The sequence below is a fragment of the Argentina silus genome (assembly GCF_951799395.1).
Source record: "Argentina silus genome assembly, chromosome: 22".
In the NCBI taxonomy this organism is placed as follows: domain Eukaryota; kingdom Metazoa; phylum Chordata; class Actinopteri; order Argentiniformes; family Argentinidae; genus Argentina; species Argentina silus.
In genome coordinates this window covers 6,783,002-6,804,661 of record NC_139676.1, presented here as the reverse complement: position 1 = coordinate 6,804,661, position 21,660 = coordinate 6,783,002, and the positions used below count along the sequence as shown (strand labels likewise).

Below are 21,660 nucleotides of genomic sequence, written 5' to 3'. Positions count from 1 at the left end.
TTTGTATTTGATAGCCTAACCTACTTTCTCTCTCTCTCTCCTTCCCCCTCTCTCTCCCCCCATCTCCAGCCCCACTTGGCGGTGGGCAGCAATGACTACTATATGTCCATCTACTCAGCGGAGAAGAGGCTCAGATAACAGCATCGACACCCCACCCCCACCCCCACCCCTCTCCACCTTCACCCTCTGACCTGCGACCCCTGACCCCCCACAACCCCTGCAGAGCCAGGATGTAAATGACTTCTAATGTACATATGCAAATTACCACCCCTGAATGTTCTAGTGTTGGCTGCTGACAAAAACTCATGAGATGACGATGACTATATTATCATTATTATTATAATTATTCTTATTATTACCGTTGAATATTCATATTCTTATTATGAAGCTCTTGATTGTAGAACTTGGCTATGCTGAGGTTGCGTGTATATTTAATTGCATATACAGATGATGGTGATAGATAGATCGATAGATAGTAGGTCTATTTTAAAGGTACCAGCATCATTAGCGGTTAGCATTAGCCTCGGCGCTAACGAGCGTCCCTACCTGAATGAACAGTGACCCTATGCACCCCGGGAGCAAGGGGGTCGTTGCCGGGACGACGACGACGACCAGCTGACGCTCACACACACTTTCAAACGCAGACACACACAGATACTTTGGAGGAGGGAACCCTCGGACACCCTCTTTACTCTGGACCTCAAGTCGTGTGAGTGTGTGTACAGATGCCCGATCCCCCCCACCCCCCCCATGCCCCTCTCCCTTACTATAGCCAATGGAAGAGTTTGGAGTTGTGCTACTCAGCTGCATCCCTCTCGTAGGTGTATGAAGTGAAGATCGTGGTCGTGCTTCTGTCCCAAAGCAGCTAGGCACTTCAACAGGGCAGAGTGTGTGTGCGTGCGTGCGTGCGTGCGTGCGTCAACATGCATCAATGCCCTACTCCCCCCGCCCACCCCAATGTGCCAAACTCACTATATTTTGTCATGTACTCCCATCCCCTAGACCTAGCTGACGCCCAGAGGTTTTCTTGGCCAGGTTATATGGTCAGAAAAACTTGAGGCCCTATCCATCCCCAGTCCCCAGGCTATCCTGAAAGGCTAACCCCATGCCCTTAGCAGCAAAGTGGGGCAGTGAACTGCAGCGGTGACTAAACCTGCCCAGCCCCAAACCCACTCTAAACCCCAACTCTCCTATATAGGGGTGCAAAGCTACCTGTCTACCTGTTTGCCCTACTACCTGCATAGCAATAATGAAGGAGAGGCTCCAAGACTCTGTTACCGCTGAGCTCCAGCTGCCCCCACTCATCATAGGACCAGTGCCCAGCTGAGAAGCCCCCAAGCCTGGGAGAAGTCGGAGCACCGCACCAGGGTCCTAGAGTACCAGCTCCAGGATGACTTGCTGAGACCCAATAGGCCCCTGGTTGCATCCCCAGTCTTTCCTACAGACCCAACCCCAGTCTGAAGCCCTCGGAGACGAGGTGAGGGGAGAACCAGCGCCGACCGCTCCAGGATGAACTGTGGACCCACAGACGGCTCGCACAGCCCTGGAGCGCAAGGTATCATGGGAAATTGAGTCCTTCCAGCTCTCTCAACACACCAGGAACTCTCATCCTTTCAACGTTTTTGTTTTATTTAATTATTTTTTTTATTGTTTTATTTTGGGGGAGAAAGTCTGCTGCAAAAGTGTATTCTTCTTCTTTCTTTGCTTTTCTCTCTTTCTTTTAATCTTGATTTTATTGCCAAATTGTTGTTTGGTTTGATATTCTTTAGCAGACGGGGAGATTCAGAAGTTGTATTGAGACATTATAGAGGATCAGCGCATGTTCAAGAGTAGCATCAGACCCCCAATAGTACTTGGTGTAATATACACACAGACACACACACACACACATACACACAGACACACACACACACATACACACACGCACACACACACACACACACACACCAGTAGTAAAAACACACAGTAATAGACTATACTCCATAAAAAGCAGTACCAGGTCAACCCTGTGTTGTCTTGTCCTACAGCAGCCACTTAGCTCCCTGTCTCACCACCAGTACTGCCCCAGCTCAGCTCCCTGTCTCACCACCAGTACTGCCCCAGCTCAGCTCCCTGTCTCACCACCAGTACTGCCCCAGCTCAGCTCCCTGTCTCACCACCAGTACTGCCCCAGCTCAGCTCCCTGTCTCACCACCAGTACTGCCCCAGCTCAGCTACCTCATCTGGAGCCTCACCATACACTGTACACCAGGGGAGGCTGCCACCAGCCTCCCCTCCTGTACACCCCTGGAATCTCTCCCCAGAGAACCTCTCCCCAGGGAACCTCTCCCCAGGGAGCCTCTCCCCAGGGAACCTCTCCCCAGGGAGCCTCTCCCCAGGGAACCTCTCCCCAGGGAGCCTCTCCCCAGGGAACCTCTCCCCGGGGAACCTCTCCCCGGGGAGCCTCTCCCCAGGGAACCTCTCCCCAGGGCTGCATCTCACAACTCTTCTCCTCGCTTCCCTCACGTCCTCCTCTCTCCTCGCCACCTTCTCAAAGCCCATTGGAGGAGAACATCGGAGGGGCGGCACCTTGGCATCTTCTACTCCCGACATCTCCTTTTTGAGAAGGAAAAGAAAGCAAGGAGAGAGAGGATGTGAAGAAAGAGTTTTTGAGATGCACCCCAAATATCTCTGCATGATAGGTCTCGGAAAGGTCTGCTCTGCGGCCTGTATTGTCCCTTACTGGGCTGGTTTCATTTTGATAGGTCAACATTTGACCGTCGCGTTTAGTTTTGAGTATTGAGAGGAGTCTTCTCTTTAAAGGGCCACTCCTCCTGTTCAAAACTTGTGTTTTGAAAAGTGCTGCATCACCTTTAACGTGCCTCTTCCCTCGAGGGGCCAAGAACATTTTTGTTTTTGCTCTGTTTTGCTTTTTATGACTTTTCTCTTTCCTTTTATTTCTTCCTTCCTTTTTTTTTTTTTTTTTTTTGAAATGTTCTGTTTTAAATGTTTTTGCTGGAGTTGTTGTTTAGCCTTTGCCTTCTTTAGGGTGTAGGGGGGGACAGGAGGAGACGACACACAGTCCTCTCTTCCCCCTGTCTCACACACACACACACACACACACACACACATGCTCTCTCTCCCCCCTTCACACACCCACCAACACACACACACACACACACACACACACACACACACACCACACACATATACAAACACTGTATCCCTCACCTGTTTGCCTGTATGCTATACGTCCTCAGCTTGGCTTGTCACCCCAGTAGAGAGAGAAAGGACAGTGATGCTTCTGCCTGTGGATTGACCCTGACCTGAACTCAACCTGTAACTCACATGCCATGCATTCTGTATAAACGACTGCGATCGCAGTCACAACGTAGCCCCCGACTACACACAGTAGCACCCTCCAGAGGTTAGGAGGAGTTATTGCAGCCAGTCTCCCACTGTTTCACTGACTGACGCAGAAACACACACACCCTGTATGTGCGTGTGTGTGTGTGTTTGTGACTGTCAGACACGCTTTGTTGGAATCACATCTTTCAATATCCTGCTTTGGTTTTAACATTTTAGATATGGAGTTAAAAAAAAAAAGAAGAAGAAGAAACCTTAAAGAAGAAATAGAAGGAAACTGAAAAAACAATCAGGTGTTTCTCTGTGACTGTAGACTGCTTTGCTGAGGACACGAGAGGAAATCAGTGAAATAAACCAAATACACGACAGTTTCCTTGGTGTCTTTTTTACAGGGTTATTGTGTGTGTGTGTGTGTGTGTGTGTGTGTGTGTGTGTGTGTGTGTGTGTGTGTGTGTGTGTGTGTGTGTGTGTGTGTGTGTGCGTGAGCGTGAGCGATAGATAAGAGAGAGAGAGTGTTGTGTGTGATCCCCAATCCCTTACATACATTCACAGTTTCCAAACACACAAGAAAAAAAAATATATATATATCCTTTTTCCATTTGACAGTCACCTATCAAGAGCTTTTTCGACAGGGAAAAGGGCCGCTGGTGCCATTGCAGTGATCGACCGCTGGCCTGGAATGACGAATAATTAAATGTGACTGGAGACAGGAAGAGGTAAGATGAGGTCAGACTCTCTGATCTCACAAAGAGAATTTGAGAACTCGGCATGAGGAATGGGAGGCACAGTGATAAAAAGCGTAGCCTGTTTACAGATAAGACCGTTTGTTCCTTTTTTTTTTTTTTTGTTCCTTGTTTGATACCATTTCTCATTCCGATCCATGCATTACAATGAGCCCATCCTCCGATTTCTACCTCCACTGATCGACAACAACATCTGTGTAGTTTCTCAAGTTCACGTACTTCACCCCCGGTAGTCCTGTGCCTTCAGAGGGAGAGGGGAGATTTATGACAGTGAAAGCAGTTATAGGGAAGGAATACAATGGAGAACGTCATCTCAGGAAACAGGGTTTACTACGCACAGAAGCAGGGGGCCCCTCGCCCGGTCGCCCCTCAGTACCTGCAGAGGCCCTGAGGCTGGGGGTCAAAGGTCAAATCCTGGCTACTGCACCCTATGCAGGCTGGGATGGTGCAACTACATGCACATATACACACAATCAGATACGCAGACATACACGCTCATACCAGACATAAACACTGACACATGTATATACACAGATATGTACACACACTCTCTCATACACACTCTCTTACAAACACTCTTCTCTCACACACATATACACACACTGGGATCAGAAGAGAACATTCCACAACAGCCAGAGAGCCCGCGGCCTTCACTTCCTGAGGAAACAACAGTCACTTCCTGTCCAAATGAGCGGAGGGCTGGTTGCAGTGATAACCACCGCCTGGACCTCTCTCTCTGGCCGAGGTAGAGCACCTCCCTGTCCCTCCACCCCCTGTCCTCCTCCCTCCCCTCCCTGTCCCTCCACCCCCTGTCCTCCTCCCTCCCCTCCCTGTCCCTCCACCCCCTCTCCCTATCCTCCACCTCCCCTCCCTTCTGCCTTTCTCTGTGGCAGAGGTAGAGCACCTCCCTGTCTCCCTACAGGCCTGTCCCCTCTCTTCCCATGTTGCTCTCACCTCCCTCCCCCCCTCCCTCCTTGTCCCACCTCTCTCCCAGTCCCACCTCTCTCTCTCCCCTCCCACCAGTATCTGTCCCCCCCAGTCCAAATCCTCCACCTCCAGAGCTCCAGTCCCTTCAGACGATCCAGCCAACAGAGCAGCGGGAGCCCCCAGGCAGAAGCCTCATCAGTCCCCTCACCTAGACCCAGAATGGGCCTCCACCTCCACCTCCTCCTGCTCCTCCTCACCTCCACTCTCCTCACCTGTAAGGACACCTGTGGGGATCATCTATGGTCTACTACTGCACCTTTGGGAATGGATTATAGAATAGAATAGAATAGAACAGAGGAGTGATTTATTTCTCACATGTATTACAATGGAAATGGCTCTTCCTTTTGCTCTTCCTGTGCCCTTCTATCCCACGATACGGCACAAGGATTTTTGAATTGGGGGGGGGGGATGTGCCGTTGACGTAACGTTAATATTCTGTATGTTTTTTTTTTTTTTTTTCTTCTTATGTTCCATGTCCGTCTCCGTCCAGGTCAAGTGGCAGAAGCTCAGTCCTGTGAGTATGAAAATGCTATTTTTGTTAATTTGGGATTGTTTTGAAAAAAGGGAGAGTCGACTGAACAGCTGAGTGAATATCCAATATTGAAAACATGGGAGCTGTGTTGGTTCAATGTTATGCGTTGGAGTTGTGTGTCAGCTATTGTTTTATTATTTTATATTTAAAGCTGACATTTTGTTAGATAGGATTTTTGGACTGCAAGTACTTCCTTATCTGTACATTATCTCTCTTAGCACTTCCACAGTGATGTTTTAGAGTACAAGTCATATTAAAGGGTGACAGGTTGGCCCACTTGTGAAGCACTGACGCATTCACACTAATACAGTGAACTTGACTGGAAACAGACTAGAAATATGTAGTACACACGGACAGAGGGTGTATCACTGGACTAGAAGTATGTAGTACACAGAGAGAGAGAGAGTGAGATGTATAACTGGACTAGAAGTATGTAGTACAGAGAGAGTGAGATGGTATAACTGGACTAGAAGTATGTAGTACAGAGAGAGAGAGATGGTATAACTGGACTAGAAGTATGTAGTACAGAGAGAGAGAGATGGTATAACTGGACTAGAAGTATGTAGTACACAGAGAGAGTGAGACGGTATCACTGGGAAGCAAACCTGGTTATTCTTATCAGTGTTGTTCACTCTTTGGAGTCCCGCTTCGTGGAAAAGTTGTGGCATGAGGCTGGGAGGCTTTGGGAACTCTTCTGTTAGCAGTGTCACACGCCTCCTCCTCCTCCTCCTCTTCCTCCTCCTCGTTCTCTCCATTCCTTGTCTTCCTGAGCAGGGTAGGAGAGAGTCAGGCGCTTTCCTTAGGAAAACCCCAGCTGAAACAGTGGTGAGGCTGGCCTGATTTGAAGTTTTATTAATAATAATTAATACAAACATTTATTAATATCAACAAATGACATCTGAAAAAGCAATGAAAATCCTGCTTTTTGTGTGTGTACCCAACCTCCTTCACTCAGTGTAGCAAGTCAACCGGACCACTGGAGGTCTCAGATTATCCTTATCCTCACCTCAACTGAGATTAGCAAATGTGTGCACCTGGAATGAATGATACCCCTATGCTGAGAGGGAATTTATAGATTATATTATTACTCTTTTTTTTTGGGCATAGAATTGTTTTGTGCCTTTATGTGTTTTTGGTATTGATTTATTAATTTAATTTAATTCATGTTTAATTTATTTTAGGCTTCATTTTGATGTATTTTTTACTGCGTGTTAATTTATTTTTGCCCTGTTTGTTACTTACTTATTCTTTCAATAAGAAAGGGTTTTTTCTGTCACGTGTGGTTGGTGACATCTGTCTCCCAACTTACTCTACCGTGACTCATGCCCAGGTTGGCATGACTTAGCAGGGGCACTGCCCTCTCCCCCCCCACTCCCTCCCCCCTGCCTTCCTCCCTCCCTCTCCCATGCCCTCACTCCCTCCCTCCCCCCCTCCCCCCCAGCCAAGCTGGCTGTTTCATCAAGGTCTAGTGAGTGATGTTGGGTGGGGACATCGGCGGTTAGCTAAAATAGAGACGGGTCCCCAGGGATGGATTATTTGTTTAACAAAGTGCTTTTCCTTCCTTTTTTGGGGCCTTACTGTATTTACTGCAGCGCCTTACCACCCCCTCAGGGAGACCCCCCCCCCCCCTCCCCAACACACACACACACACACACACACACACACACACACACACCAGGGAGATGTATCAACACCATAGACACTGATGTCAAATTAAATCGCAAAAATAAGATGTTTCCTTCGACTAATGTCCTAATCTGAGTTCATCTAGTGAATCTCTTTCCTCCAGTGTTCACGATCAAAAGCGTCACGTTGACCCTGGAGCCCAGGGCGGAGGTGACAAGGGGGACGGACGTGATGGTGCGGTGCGAGGCCGTGGTCAGCAGCTCCTCCGGGTACGGCCTGTCACGGGAGTACACCATCTACAAGGACAATAATGTGGTGTACACCAAGAATACCAACCTGACAGAGGACCTCCTCTACCCTCTGCCCCAGGCCAGGGTGGCCAACACGGGCAAGTACAAGTGCAAGGTCTCCATCCAGGGCAAGGACTCCAGCAGCCACACGGAGAAACTCACTGTGACAGGTGTGTGTGACTAGACTCAATGTTTCAATACATTCTTTATAATGGATTGAAAATACAATGGAGAGTTGCTGTGTCAATTTGATAACCCGAGAGAGTGTGTGTGTGTGTGTGTGTGTGTGTGAGTTTCAATGTGATAACCCTTTAAAGAGAGGCAGAGAGAGAGAGAGAGTGTGTGTGTGTGTGTGTGTGTGTGTGTGTGTGTGTGTACGTATGTGTGTGTGTACGTATGTGTGCGCCTGTGCATGTGTTTGTGATAGAGGGAGAGAGAGAGATAAAGTTTGATATATAGTACAGCCCGCAGGACATATGTAACATGTATAACATTTGCCTCTGTGGGTGTGTGTCCGTCTCTCCGTCCATCTCTCCGTCCGTCCAGGCCTGCAGACGCCCATCCTCCACCTCAACAAGGGTGTGTTCACCGAGGGAGATGAGGTGATGGCGCGCTGCACAGCTCCAGAGGAGACGGGTACTCTCATGTTCTACTTCTTCGACGGCTCCCAGGAGATCCACGAAGACCTGACCCACACCACGGACCACGTGGTGGCCAAGCTGAAGTTCACCGCCGTGGGCATCAAGAAGCTCAGCTGCAGCTACGCCGTGATCCTGCTGCCTGACTCTGTACGCTCCAACGCCAGCAATACCACCACCATCAGTGTGAAAGGTGAGGGGGTGGGGTGGAGGGATGGGTGGGTGGGTAGGTGGATGGATGGATGGATGGATGGATGGATGGATGGATTGATAGAGGGATGGATGGATGGATGGATTGATAGAGGAATGGGTGGGTGGATGGATGGATGGATGGATGGATGGTACAGTCCTCTGAAGTCACTTTATTTTCCTTTGTGGGCTCTTCTCTGCACATCTCTGTCAGGGGAGGCTGGTGGAGGTAGAAATCGGAGGACACACGTGTTTCATACCATTCCTCATTCCATTCCATGCATTACAATGAGCCCGCCCGCCAATTTCTACCTCCACCAGCCTCCCCTGGTCTCTCTACAATGTCTCTCTATCTCAGCCCACCTCTCCCTCTGCTTCCCCCGCCAGAACTCTTCATCACTCCTGTCATCACCATCCGGCCCCAGGCGAAGATCATCGAAGGAGACACCCTCGACCTGTTCTGCAGCGTCAGCGGTCGCCTCCGCGACAGCTCAGGCCTCAAGGTCTACCTCAGCAAAGGCCAGAAGCTCCTCAGCACAGGGAACGCCACGGCCAACCACACCATGCAGGCCAAGGCCACCGACTCTGGGGAATTTGAGTGCATCTTGGAGGTCGGAGATGTCACAAAGAAAGCGTCGGAATCTCTGACCGTTGCTGGTGAGTGGCGGTTGGATCCAAAGGGTTCCAGAAGAGCGTTCTAGAATGCGGCGGGTCTTGTGAGGTAGAATGTGTTATCTTGCCGGAAAAGCAGGTTAACCAGTGGTTGTTCTTAGTTTTATCGGTTTCGAACCCGACTTCGACGTTTGTATTCACAATGATTCTATTCCATGTTGTACTACATTATCTGAAACCACCAACCAATGAGCTTAACGAATATCCCAACCATGTTTTTGACATATTCAGATGGCTTTTGACGGCGTTGTTCACAATAACCAAGTTGTGTTTTCTTGATCAACCCAACAGAGCTGTTCAGCTCCCCGGTTCTGACCATGTATCCGTTGGAGGTGTTTGAGAAGGACAAATTCACCCTGAGGTGCAAAAGTGCCAACTACTCGTCAGAGAAGATCAGCGCTGGTGATGTGAGGTACTCCCTCTTTAGAGATGGCTATCTGCTGACGCCAGGCAGCTTTAACGGAATATACGTCGCCCCTGGGAGTCTGTCCAACACCGGCAAATACACCTGTCGAGCCGAAGCCAAGATGATCTCCAAGTACAGTGACGAGCTGGTCGTTAAAACTAAAGGTGTGTGTGTGTGTGTGTGTGTGTGTGTGTGTGTGTGTGTGTGTGTGTGTGTGTGTGTGTGTGTGTGTGTAAAGCTTGTCTGTGGCACTCATGGTTTGTCATCTGAGTTTGAAGAAGTGATGAATTTATTCTACTGTTAGGAGATTTGATAGCCATAGCCCAGTCTTTTAATTTGTTGTGGCAAAATAAATGTGATTTTGTGAGAAATTCTTCTGTAGTTTTCACCTCCCCTCCTGCTGTGTGTGTCTGTGTGTGTGTCTGGTTGCCTGTGTGTCTGGTTGTCTGGTTGACTGTGTGTGTGTGTCTGGTTGTCTGTGTGCCTGTGTGTGTGTCTGGTTGTCTGGTTGCCTGTGTGTGTGTCTGGTTGTCTGTGTGCCTGTGTGTGTGTCTGGTTGTCTGGTTGCCTGTGTGTGTGTCTGGTTGTCTGGTTGCCTGTGTGTGTGTGTCTGGTTGCCTGTGTGTGTGTCTGGTTGTCTGTGTGCCTGTGTGTGTGTCTGGTTGTCTGGTTGCCTGTCTGTGTGCCTGTGTGTGTGTCTGGTTGTCTGTGTGCCTGTGTGTGCGCGTGCGTGTCCAGTTCTGGTCAGCAAACCCGTCATCACTGCGATGGACAGGGTGGTGGTGGGCCGTTCGTTCGTGGTGCGCTGTCTCTCGGACCGCGGCAGCCTCCCCATCACCTACACCCTGTGGAGGAAGTACACCCCGCTCAACCAGAGCACTGTGGCGCAGCTCCAACAGGAGGCCCTCTTCACCATCACCATCCTGCAGCAGGAGGACCTGCTGTCGTACTACTGCGACGCCCAGAACAAACCCAACATGGACCCTGTCCTCAGCATCAGGCTCAATGCCTCTGTCACAGGTGAGTTATAACCCCTTATAACCCTGCTACTAGTATATATTAGTGAAGCTACCATTCCTTATTCTATCCCATGCATCACACTGAGCCTGTCCTCCGATTTCTACCTCCACCAGCCTCCCCTGGATAATATATAATTGTATATATTCCTGATGGTGTGGGTAAGATTGCAGCCTTTAAAGGGGAAGTGCGTACATTTTTTCTCCCTCACAATTGACAAAAAGTGTTTTGATTTGAACCTTTTTAACCTGAAACAGTAGGAGGTGAGGGGACCCTCACACTGTCTATAGATAGATGACGTCATAGATAGATGTCATCAAAATGTCTTCAAATCTCCAGAAAAACTACTGAACTTCCCCTTTAACTATCTGACCTTGCATGACCTTGCAAGGCATATCAGAGCATCCACCTCCACTTCACTTTTTGCTCCTCTTCCCCTCCCCCCCTCCCCTCCCCTCTCCTCTTCTCCCCTCCCCTCCCCTCCCCTACCCCTGTCCCCTCCCCCCCTCTCCCTCTCCCTCCCCCAGTGCCTCTATCAAACCCAATACTCAGTACCCTCCCGGCCCAGACGGACATCGCCGAGGGCAACGAGATGTACCTGATCTGTAGCGTTGACGGCAGTCGGCCCGTCACCTTCAAGTGGTACCGGGTCGGTACCGCCCAGCCCCTGTTCACCACCACGTCAGTCAGCGCCAGCGAGGACCACCGGGTGAAGGTCGTGGGGAAGCAGGACAGCGGGGCCTACTACTGTGAGGCCTACAACTACGCTAACAACGTCAAGAGTCAACAGATCACTGTAGAAGGTGAGGGGTTATGGACAGACACACACACACACACACACACACACACACTTACAACTAACACTAACAATGTCAAGAGTCAACAGATCACTGTAGAAGGTGAGGGCTTATGGACAGACACACACACACACACACTTACAACTAACACTAACAATGTCAAGAGTCAACAGATCACTGTAGAAGGTGAGGGCTTATGGACAGACACACACACACACACACACACACACACACATAGATACACACACACACACACACACATAGATACACACACACATACATTGATACACACACACACACACACACACGCACACACTTACAACTAACACTAACAATGTCAGGAGTTAACAGATCTTGGTAGAAGGTGAGGGGTTATGGATAGACACACACACGCATACATTGATACACACACACACACACACACACACACACACACACACACTTACAACTAACACTAACAATGTCAGGAGTTAACAGATCACTGTAGAAGGTGAGGGGTTATGGATAGACACACACACACACACATACATTGATACACACACACACACTTACAACTAACACTAACAATGTCAGGAGTTAACAGATGTAACACTGTAGAAGGTGAGGGGTTATGCATACAGTCACACAGTCCACAGCCTGCGATGGCTAGCTCTCATTAGCCAGAGTCTTCATTAGACCCAGCATGCCCACTGCCAAGCCCTACACAACTGCTACTGCTATTACATTTACATTACATTTATGGCATTTAGCAGACGCCTTCATCCAAAGCGACTTACGACAAATACATTTGTCTAAGTAAGTGAATCATCTGTCCATCAGTCATCATAAGATAAAGTAATCTATACTAGGACCAGGGGCCATTGGCAGTCACAAAGCTAGAAGAAGGAAGAGTTATTTACAGGAGAGAAACTTGTACAGGGGGGTAGTGGGGATGAAGAGGTCTTTAGGAGGGACAGTTAAGATGTAGCTGAATGACAGGATGGGGGAGGGATGGGAGGAGAGGGGGAGGGATGGGGGGAACACTTCAGTTCCTGAGAGGAGGTGGCAGAACGGAGCAGTTTGTCTCTTCACGTTTTTAATGACCTCTATCTCTCTCTCCCTTTTTCTCTCTCTCTTCCTCACCCTTTCTCTTACCACTCCACCCCCCCCCCCCCCCCCCCCCTACAGTGAAGATGGCGTTATGGAAGAAGGGTCTGGTGGTGGCGTCGTGCCTCCTGCTGGTCACTGTGTTGGTCCTGGCCTGCGTCCTGCGTTTCAGGGCCAAGAGAGGTAGAGAGACCTACAGTCCTCCAGCTGCAACACGGGCCTCTCGTGTTTGACTACGTATGAAATCCCCTCTCCTCCTCTCTTTTCTTCTCCTCTCACCTCTTCTCTCCATCGTACAGGTAAAAGAGACACGGCTGCTGAGCTGTCAGTGTGAGTTGGCTTGAATATTTCATTCCTCTGAACAATCTAAAAATGAGTGAGTGAGTGAGTGTGTGTGTGTGTGTGTGTGTGTACGCGTGCGCCTGTGTGTCGGCGCGCGTGTGGTTACCTGCGCGTGTGTGTAGGCGCATGTGTGTGTAAGCGCGCGTGTGTATGTGCGCGCCAGTGCCAACGATGACTTTATTTTCATGGTTCCTCAGAAAGCCTTCGAGCCCTAAATCTGATGACTCTCTAACCGTGAGTCTCACCCACGACACAGAGGTTTATAACGCACCAAAAGGTACTAGGCCACCTCTTCCACCTCTCTCCTGTTCGACCCTTGACCTTAACCACCGTCATGTTTAACAATCGTCATGACTCATACCAGAGCAGACATTCAGGTCCGGTTTCCCAGATTAAGTCACATTAAATTGGGGGGGTTTTTACTGAAAATTTGATTTAGTCAAGGTCTAGGCTTAATCTGTGTCTGGGAAACCGGACCTAACTGTCGATATCTCACCCCGCCGTGGTTGGTTCTACTTCATCCTAGCCCATAGCATGTTCTTAGCCCTAGCATGGTTTTGGAACCGCCATTTCTAATGTCTTCTGTACGCCGGTCCATATACTCACTCCTTACCATGCCGTCCCTACTGTGTGCATGCAGGGTTCGTCTCTGAGATTAACCTAGGTAGCTTTGTTTACATAACTGAAATTGTTGCACACACACACACACACACACATACACACACACACACACACACCCACACACCCACACATTTTCCTGGAACAGAAAGGCATTGTCTAAGAGAGACATCCTGTACGTGAGCAATTTGGAATGCATGTGAGAGGATGTGTCAGAGGTTCAGAGAGAGAGAAAGAGAGTGTGTGTGTCTGCACAGTATGTTTAGTAGGATGATAAATAGGATCTTCCTTGTATACAATTGTTCAGAGCTGAAGCAAACATTCTAAATAAAGTGTACAGACAATGTGTGTGTGTGTGTGTGTGTGTGTGTGTGTGTGTGTGTGTGTGTGTGTGTGTCAGTTGTACGTTCCCCTCCTAATATGGTTACGGTTAGTACGTGAGGAGGCTAAGCTGATCCTAGATCAGCAACTTCACCTCGGTGCAGGTGTTGTGAGAGATTGTGTACGGGGTACAGATTGTGTGAAAGGTGTTGTGAGAGATTGTGTACAGGATACAGATTGTGTGAAAGGTGTTGTGAGATTATGCACTGGGTACAGATTGTCTGACAGGTGTTGTGAGAGATTGTGTGCAGGGTACAGATTGTGTTGTGAGAGATTGTTGAGAGTGGCCATATTGTCATCTTCTTCCAGACGCAGCGCCACACTATGACGGCACGGAGGGGAGAGCGACCAATGGGACAAGAGATAGTGTGACATCACTTCCTGCTGACATCAGCAACAGGAGCAGCTACAGTATCCCGGCAACAGTGTAGTGAAGCCCGCAGTGGGAGTGGCTTGAACGAATGAACGTTTTAAACAACAAAATAGAAAATCGAAAGCATACTTTGAGGATTAGAAAAGCCACTCAGCTCAAAAAGGACGAGTGAAATTAAAGAACAACAACAATTGGAATTGTGGCTCAAGTTAAAACATGGGGACTTTTAGAAGAAAAATGCCCGAAATGTCTTCCTTTGAAAATATGTTTGTTTCGAAAACAAACACTTTTGTACGTTGTCTTCTCTTTGATGTTGTGCTGACATAATGTTCGAGGACACGGGGGGGTGGGGATGAACTGGGGGGAATCACTCTCCATTTCAACAAGATGGCCGCCAAGGAAGGAGCTCAGACGTGACCTTCGACCCCGTTGCTCCCTCTCCCCTCCGCCTGCAGTCTACTGTTGTTTCATATCATAATCATCATTACTGTCTTTGTTTTCATCAATATGTCTGTCTGTCCATCTGTCTGTCCGACTGCATGTTTTTTTACTGAATGATGTACAGTAACTAGTCCATGTGTCTGTTGTCTTGTGGATGTGTCTATGTGTAGATGTGATACACTATATACAATCATCAATAGAAGAAATGTGTGTATATATTTTTGGTTGATCAATTGATGGATTGGAAGAAGCACTTGTAGAATAAACGGTTTGTTTTTATTTAGCGATGTCTATACTGTGCGTTTTGTTTCGGAGAGACTCAGACCACATAATTTCTGCTGTAGGTACATGCCAACGAAAATGTGGGTTAGGGGAGTGTTCCTATCAGCTGATGTTTACAACAGGGGAGGCTGGTGGATGTAGAATTCGGAGGACGGGCTCGTGGTAATGCATGGGATAGAATGAGGAGTGGAAATACCATTCCTCATTCCATTCCATAAATAACAATGAGCCCTCCAATGCCTATCTTCACCAGCCTCCACTGCAGTAGGCCTGTGTTATATTATTATTATTATTATTATTATTATTATTATCTATGTCTGTGTTACTACATTAGTCAGTCCCAGTGTCTAGCCAGTGTCAGTCCATAAAATGTATGGCATATTAGATACATGGCTGATTCAAGAATGTCTCTCTCTCTTTATCAGGGGAGGCTAGTGGAGGTACTGTAGATATCGGGATCATTATAATGTTTGATTACGATGAGCACGATCACACGTTTGAGACCATTCCTCATTCCATTCCATGCATCACAATGAGCCCGTCCTCTGATTTCTACCTCCACCAGCCTCCCCTGCTCTTTATCCACATGAATATGTTGGCTGCCCTTTTAGACACAACACCCAACGAGGAGTGTGCTAGCAGGAGTCTGCCTTGATTGGCTGAATAGCTGAATAACAATTGCATAACTGAATAGAGTCTGCAAGGAACTTCCTCTGTTGGCATGAGCCATCTAGAAGATTGTGTGTGTGTGTGTACGCGTACGCGTGCGCATCTGTCTGCGTGTCTGTGTGCGACTGAATATTGTGTCTGTGTGTGTGTGTGTGTGTGTGTGTGTGTGTGTGTGCACGTCTGTATGTTTGTGGCCGTGTATGTGTTTGTGTGTGTGTGTGTGTAGACTGTTTGTTTCAGTGTTAATGCATGCAGCAGGTGGAGGAAATGAATCAGTTCCAGTGGAGCTGAATACAATCAGGTGTTGCATTTAATACTAGGAAGTAGGAATGGGAAGGTCCTTGTGCTGGGGGATGATTGTGGGTTAGGGTTGTTGTTGACTCAACCGTGTCCTGACTGCACAGGGCACCAGAACAACTGTTCTGAGGAGAGGAGAGGACAGAAGCCTGATACGCTCCCCTCCTTTGTTACAGGGGAGGCCGGTGGAGGTAAGGCTCAATCGGAGGAAAGGCTCATTGTAATTCATGGAATGAAATCAGGAATGATATAATACCATTCCTTATTCCATTCCATGCATTACAATGAGCCCATCCCCCAACTTCTACCTCCACCAGCCTCTCCTGGAGTGTACAACTAGGCCATTTGTTATTTGGTTGTTTTACAAGGTGCTTCTACATTTGCCACAAGTAAAGGCCCCATTGATTCAAAACTGGTGGATGGAAGTCTCTAGATGTAGACAAACATCACACTTCTTGTGCTCTGAGACTACATTTCGGTCCAGTCAAAATAGCATCTACCGTGAGAAACTATAAGAGACGGCTCACAGAGCATTAAGAATGACGTGTTTCCTGTCCTGCTGCGGGGGCTTTGATGTGGGTGTTGAGGTCTCTGTGTCATGTAGTGGGAGTGGACAGGCCAGTGACTGGAGTGAGAGGCTGGCAGACACAGATGAGACGTCATTGACCACTATAAAGGACTTCATACACCACTCATAAAGGACTTCATACACCACTCATAAAGGACTTCATACACCACTCATAAAAGATGGACATTGTTATGGTTTGTGATGGAATGTTTGTGATTGTTGTTCTTATTTAGGCAGCGATGAGAGCAGTGGAACGTCCAATGAATCTGATGTGGAGTACACTGAGGTGGTTCATCCCCAGCCTGTAGATCCTGCTAGAGGTGATCCTAACACACACACACACACACACACACACACACACACCTATGTCAGGAAACTGAATCGTAAAAGGTCGTGTAGCACCAGCAAAAGACATCACTTGACACACTGTACCAGACCAGCTCTCTCTATCTCTCCATCTCTCCATCATTCTCTCACAGTTGCCTTTAGCTCTCATTCTCCTCTCTATATCTCTCTTTTACTTCCTTCTCTCCCTCCCTCTCTCTCGCTCTCTCTCTCTATCTCTCCCTCTTGGGCTGTTCCTCCCTCTCCCTCTCTGTATTTCTCTCCCTCTCTGTATTTCTCTCTCTCTCTCTCTCTCTCTGTGACTATCTCTCTCTCTGTCTCTCTATCTCTCCCTCTCTCTGTCCTCCTCTCTCGCCCATTCTCTCTCCCTCCAGCTTATATCTCTCAGCCAAAACCACCAAGCCTTTGTATTGCCGACATTCTTCAGCTGATAAGACAAGAGCTCCAGCACTTCCTGGGAGGGGCCTAATTACCCCATAATTAAGATGTCTCCAAGTTGCAGTGACCACGGTGACTAGGCTTCTAGAACCATCTCTCAGTGTATAAACAGGAAGGGCTGAACTAATTGCTGGACAGACCCCCCCCCCCCCCCCCCATCCTGCACTTGTAGTAGTTTCTACTACACACACACACCCTACTACACACACACACACCCTCCCTCCCTCCCTGCCTAGACCCCCATAGGTTTGAATTGACAGTTCGTCTATCAGATGAAATGTCTTTAATATCCAGCAGTCCAAATGTTCAAATGTCTTTAATATCCAATAAAATGACCGTAAAATGCAACTGATAATAGTTATAACATAATAACAATTAAATGTCATAAGAATTCTAATGTAATTATACAAATGTAATATGTTGATAGTTGGCTGTTTGCTGGCTTTTCTGATATCTGTGAGCGTCTTCATGACAGTGTGTAGCAGCGGTACTTCTAGTAACCTTGTTATTAACTGTTGTGAGTGTCTTCATAGTATTCAAGTGTTGTTTGTGTAGTGAAGGTTGTTCTGTTGTGTTGTTGTCTCTCTGTTGTGCAGTCCCACTGAAGAAAGGCACAGACACAGTTTACAGTGAGCTCCAGAACTCTCCACCAGGTGAGTCCAACTACCCCACAAACACACCAGGTGAGGCTGGTGGAGGTAGAAATCAGATGGCGGGGTTATTGTAATGCATGGAATGGAATGAGGAATGTCCGATTTCTACGCCCACCAGCCTCCCCTGAAACGCGCTCATACTGCAGTCCATACTTAGACCTTGAGCAGAGACACAACCTTTCCTTTTTATTATAAATCTAAACAACATTTCAATTTGAAAGAAAAACTGTGTTCACAACCTCCATGGGTTGAATTCATATCACACTTTTCATTCGGTGTCAAAGCATTTTATTAGCTAGAGTCACAGATGACATGCTCTTACTTCAAACTGACTGACAAAGTAGTAGACAGCATTATTGACACAACCATTATATATATTATTTCGATGTCAAATAACTTCATGACATGGGGGTGACTCACTCCATCCACAAGCAGTGGAGAAAGAGGAGGTATGATCATTACCATTGAAATAGAATGAATAGAACCGACGTGCTGCCTCAGAACATGGCAATTTGCAGAGTGCACCAAAAGATGGACGCCATGGAATTCTAATACATAATTGCCATGGTAATCATTGTCGCTGCATCTGTAGAACACAGAGAGAAGCTGAACATTCAGAGGCGGCACCATAGCAACTAAGCATCTTTTGACTGAACATTCCAACGTCAGTTGAGTTGAGTTGGTTGTTCGTAAAGCTGGAAACTAAAAACTTCCAAATGGTATACCTAAAGATGGCCGCCGGTACACCCACCATGGAATGTTGATTTGAATGGACGTGTCTGTTCTACTCATTCTATTTCTATGGTCATGACTGTATCCAGAACAGCCAGAGCAGCAAGGTGACCATTTCCTGTTTCTCCTAGCAGGAACTTCCTGTTATAAGAGCCTATTTACCCAGATGTTCCTGTCAGTGAAGCAGTTAGTGTCAGACTAACCCTGCATGTGTTTAAAATGAGAATTCTACAACATTGTACCATTGTTCTTGATTAGTTTGGAACTCTAGTCCTGTCCAGAAATGACCTCTAGACACTTGTTTTTAAATCATTAAATATGTATTTGATGGTACTTAGTAACACGTGTTTGATACCGTTCCTCATTCCATTCCATGCATTACAATCAGCCTGTCCTCCGATTTCTACCTCCACCAGCCTCCGCTGATCTCCGTCTTGCACTCTGATAGGGTTAGGTGGGACCGTCCCCGTCATGCTTATGCCTATCGTGAGTAGGAGCCAGGGGTTGTCTCCTGACAGGGCCTCTGTCTCATGGTGGGGGGATGTGGGATGTAGGGAGTGTTTAGGTTGACGGTAGGGAGGAAGTACAGACCACACACACACACACAGGGAGGGAGTACAACAGCTGTGTTAGGACAATAGGTTCTGCAGCAAGGGTGCAGGTGAGTCTACAATGCCGATCATAACTGTCAGATGAGTAATGAATAACTTCAGAGGACGCCAGCTGAGTATTGAATGCCTTCAGAATGTGGAGGAATGAATGGAAACGGAAACGCATGAGCACACGCAGAGGTACACATACACACACACAAACACACACACACATGTGATGTCACCATCATAATGTACTTCAAGGCTGTCCTTACTGTTCTGATCATGTGTCTTGTTGTTTCCCCAGGTGCAGACGATCACCATGGCTATGTAAGTAGCTGCAAATCTAGGCCTACTCTACTCCCCCATTCCATCTCCTTTCCTCTCTCTCCATCACTCTTCCTTTCTTTCCCTCTCCCCCTCCTTCTACCCCCCCACCATCCTCTCCCCTCTCCTGCCTTCACCCCAGTCTCACCTCTGTTCTCTCTCTCCATCTCTCTGGGACAGTGAAACAATTGGTCTGTTCCAGAGAGGTAAGTGTTGGTCAGGCTCCATTCCCCCCCCCCCCCCCTACAGGCCTCTCTCCCTGGACCAGGCCCCCTACAGACCTCTCTCCCTGGGCCAGGCCTCTCTCCCTGGGCCAGGCCCCCTACAGACCTCTCTCCCTGTGCCAGGCCTCTCTCCCTGGGACAGTGGAGTAATTGGTCTGTTCCAGAGAGGGAAGCAGCAGTCAGAGTTTCCACACTAGAACAAAGGAGACTGGGCTGGGGCTTCCTTCCCTATCGGGCTGCAACATCAGCTCAGCTCAGCTAGCTGGCCCAGGGGAGGCTGGTGGAGGATTTCTACCTCCACCAGCCTCCCCTGCTCGGGCCCCAGTCAAATTATACCTCCACGGCCTGCCCTCGCCCTGCCCCGCCCCGCCCTGCCCCGCCCTGCCCTGCCCCGCCCTGCCCTGCCCTGCCCTGCCCTGCGCACATCCCAACTGTCACACTGTCCTTACTAGGCAACGGTACAATACAACATGATAAGATGCCATACAACTTATCGCCTTAGAGCAATTTGTTGAGGGCTACAGTGGCATCATACATGGACAACCAACACACAGACAGCTGACATACAGGACCAAGGCATTGACAGTGAAATGAGTGAATCACCACTGGCCCAGACTAGTACCCAGACCATAACGTTTTTGTATGTACAATTATTCATTTTTCAAATACATAAAACTCATTGAACATGCAGTTCTGGACACACACACACACACACACATCACTGTCCATATTTGGTACTGAGGGCACTGGGGGGCAGGGCAGGGCAGGCAGGGTTGTCTGTTATCTGTTACAGAGGGGAATGTGACATAATGAGCTCAGGATATGACATGATGGGCTAAAGAGGGTTGATTCCCTCACACATAAAAGACACAGGGTTGGTTTGTGGTGAGCTATTGTGACAGTCTTTAATAGAATGTTGAGCTATTGTGACAGTCTTTAATAGAATGTTGAGCTATTGTGACTTGTCTAATAGAATGTTGAGCTATTGTGACAGTCTTTAATAGAATGTTGAGCTATTGTGACAGTCTTTAATAGAATGCTGAGCTATTGTGACTTGTCTAATAGAATGTTGAGCTATTGTGACAGTCTTTAATAGAATGTTGAGCTATTGTGACAGTCTTTAATAGAATGCTGAGCTATTGTGACTTGTCTAATAGAATGTTGAGCTATTGTGACAGTCTTTAATAGAATGTTGAGCTATTGTGACAGTCTTTAATAGAATGTTGAGCTATTGTGACTGTCTTTAATAGAATGCTGAGCTATTGTGACAGTCTTCAATAGAATCTTCCCCTTGTCTTTCAACAGGGTTCAGTGGAGTATGCTGACCTCAACTGTGACCAACCTGAACCTCACCACAACAAACCAGAAATCGACCACAACCAACCAGAGTTCAACCATGACCAGCCAGGATTTAACCACCATGACCTTCCTGTGCCTGTGGAGTAAAAGACCTCTGCAAGTTTTCACTGGGACCCCCTCCCCCATATCATAACCAGACCCCCCTGTGTGCCTATCTCTATCTCCCTCTCTGTCCATTATGTTGTATTTTGTGTGTTTTTTGTATTTTTAGCATGTTTTGCCCAATTGATAAAATGATTGATGCCTATGTAAGTTGTAGATATCGTTCATTGTTTAAGTTGAATAAAGCAAATAAACTTACAAATCACACGTCATGGGTCACAGGCCTCCTCCTGGTCTATAGGTCAGTTGGGATGGCCTCTCCCTCCCTGCTCCACCCCTTCCCTCTCCCTCCCTCCCTCCCCCTCCCTCCCTCCCTCCCTCCCTGCTCCACCCCTTCCCTCTCCCTCCCTCCCTCCCTGCTCCACCCCTTCCCTCTCCCTACCTCCCTCCACCACTGTTTACATTGACTCCCCTTTGATCTCCTAAGTGGACAGTGTGACCGTTACACTGTCATAATGACAGGGAAAATCCCCCCTGCAGGCTTCCGCTGCGTGTGTGCGTGCATGTAGTCGATAACTGTCACTAGAGTGGGCCCCACGCCTTAAATACACACACACACACACACAACACACACACACACACACACACACA

The 21,660-nt window shown here is 48.0% G+C and overlaps 2 protein-coding genes across 10 annotated transcripts in view; both read left to right on the top strand.

The window, feature by feature from the left end:
• rptor (regulatory associated protein of MTOR, complex 1) overlaps positions 1 to 3,705 on the top strand; it is a 107,737-nt gene extending 104,032 nt beyond the window's left edge. Inside the window, exon 36 of the mRNA XM_083693556.1 lies at positions 70 to 3,705. Coding sequence (XP_083549682.1) covers positions 70 to 138 — 69 coding nt within the window. The 3' untranslated portion in view covers positions 139 to 3,705. The remainder of the gene's footprint in view (positions 1 to 69) is intronic.
• Positions 3,706 to 5,164: 1,459 nt separating this feature from the next.
• On the top strand, positions 5,165 to 21,269 carry pecam1b (platelet and endothelial cell adhesion molecule 1b). 9 transcript variants are annotated; one of them, XM_083694000.1, is made up of 15 exons: positions 5,165 to 5,289; positions 5,566 to 5,589; positions 7,397 to 7,693; positions 8,070 to 8,354; positions 8,738 to 9,007; positions 9,314 to 9,592; positions 10,167 to 10,448; positions 10,973 to 11,248; positions 12,410 to 12,511; positions 12,628 to 12,658; positions 12,868 to 12,947; positions 16,533 to 16,619; positions 17,679 to 17,735; positions 19,365 to 19,387; positions 20,914 to 21,269. In XM_083694000.1, the coding sequence occupies exons 1-15, from the start codon at positions 5,235 to 5,237 to the stop codon at positions 21,052 to 21,054; spliced, it is 2,289 nt and encodes a 762-aa protein (XP_083550126.1). In that variant the 5' UTR covers positions 5,165 to 5,234; the 3' UTR covers positions 21,055 to 21,269. The 9 variants fall into 9 exon arrangements, 8 of the variants coding, with proteins under 8 accessions (XP_083550126.1, XP_083550130.1, XP_083550129.1 ...); XM_083694001.1 differs by lacking the exons at positions 5,165 to 5,289; positions 5,566 to 5,589 and adding an exon at positions 6,014 to 6,432; XR_014554881.1 differs by lacking the exons at positions 12,868 to 12,947; positions 19,365 to 19,387; positions 20,914 to 21,269 and having other exon boundaries at positions 17,679 to 17,730.
• Positions 21,270 to 21,660: the final 391 nt, after the last annotated feature.

Bases quoted from the DNA above. Each gene is read 5' to 3' on its own strand.
- pecam1b (XM_083694000.1), top strand. From the start codon at position 5,235: ATGGGCCTCCACCTCCACCTCCTCCTGCTCCTCCTCACCTCCACTCTC. The intron at 5,590-7,396 runs GTGAGTATGAAA...TCTTTCCTCCAG, and splicing joins AGTGGCAGAAGCTCAGTCCT to TGTTCACGATCAAAAGCGTC. The intron at 9,008-9,313 runs GTGAGTGGCGGT...TCAACCCAACAG, and splicing joins GGAATCTCTGACCGTTGCTG to AGCTGTTCAGCTCCCCGGTT.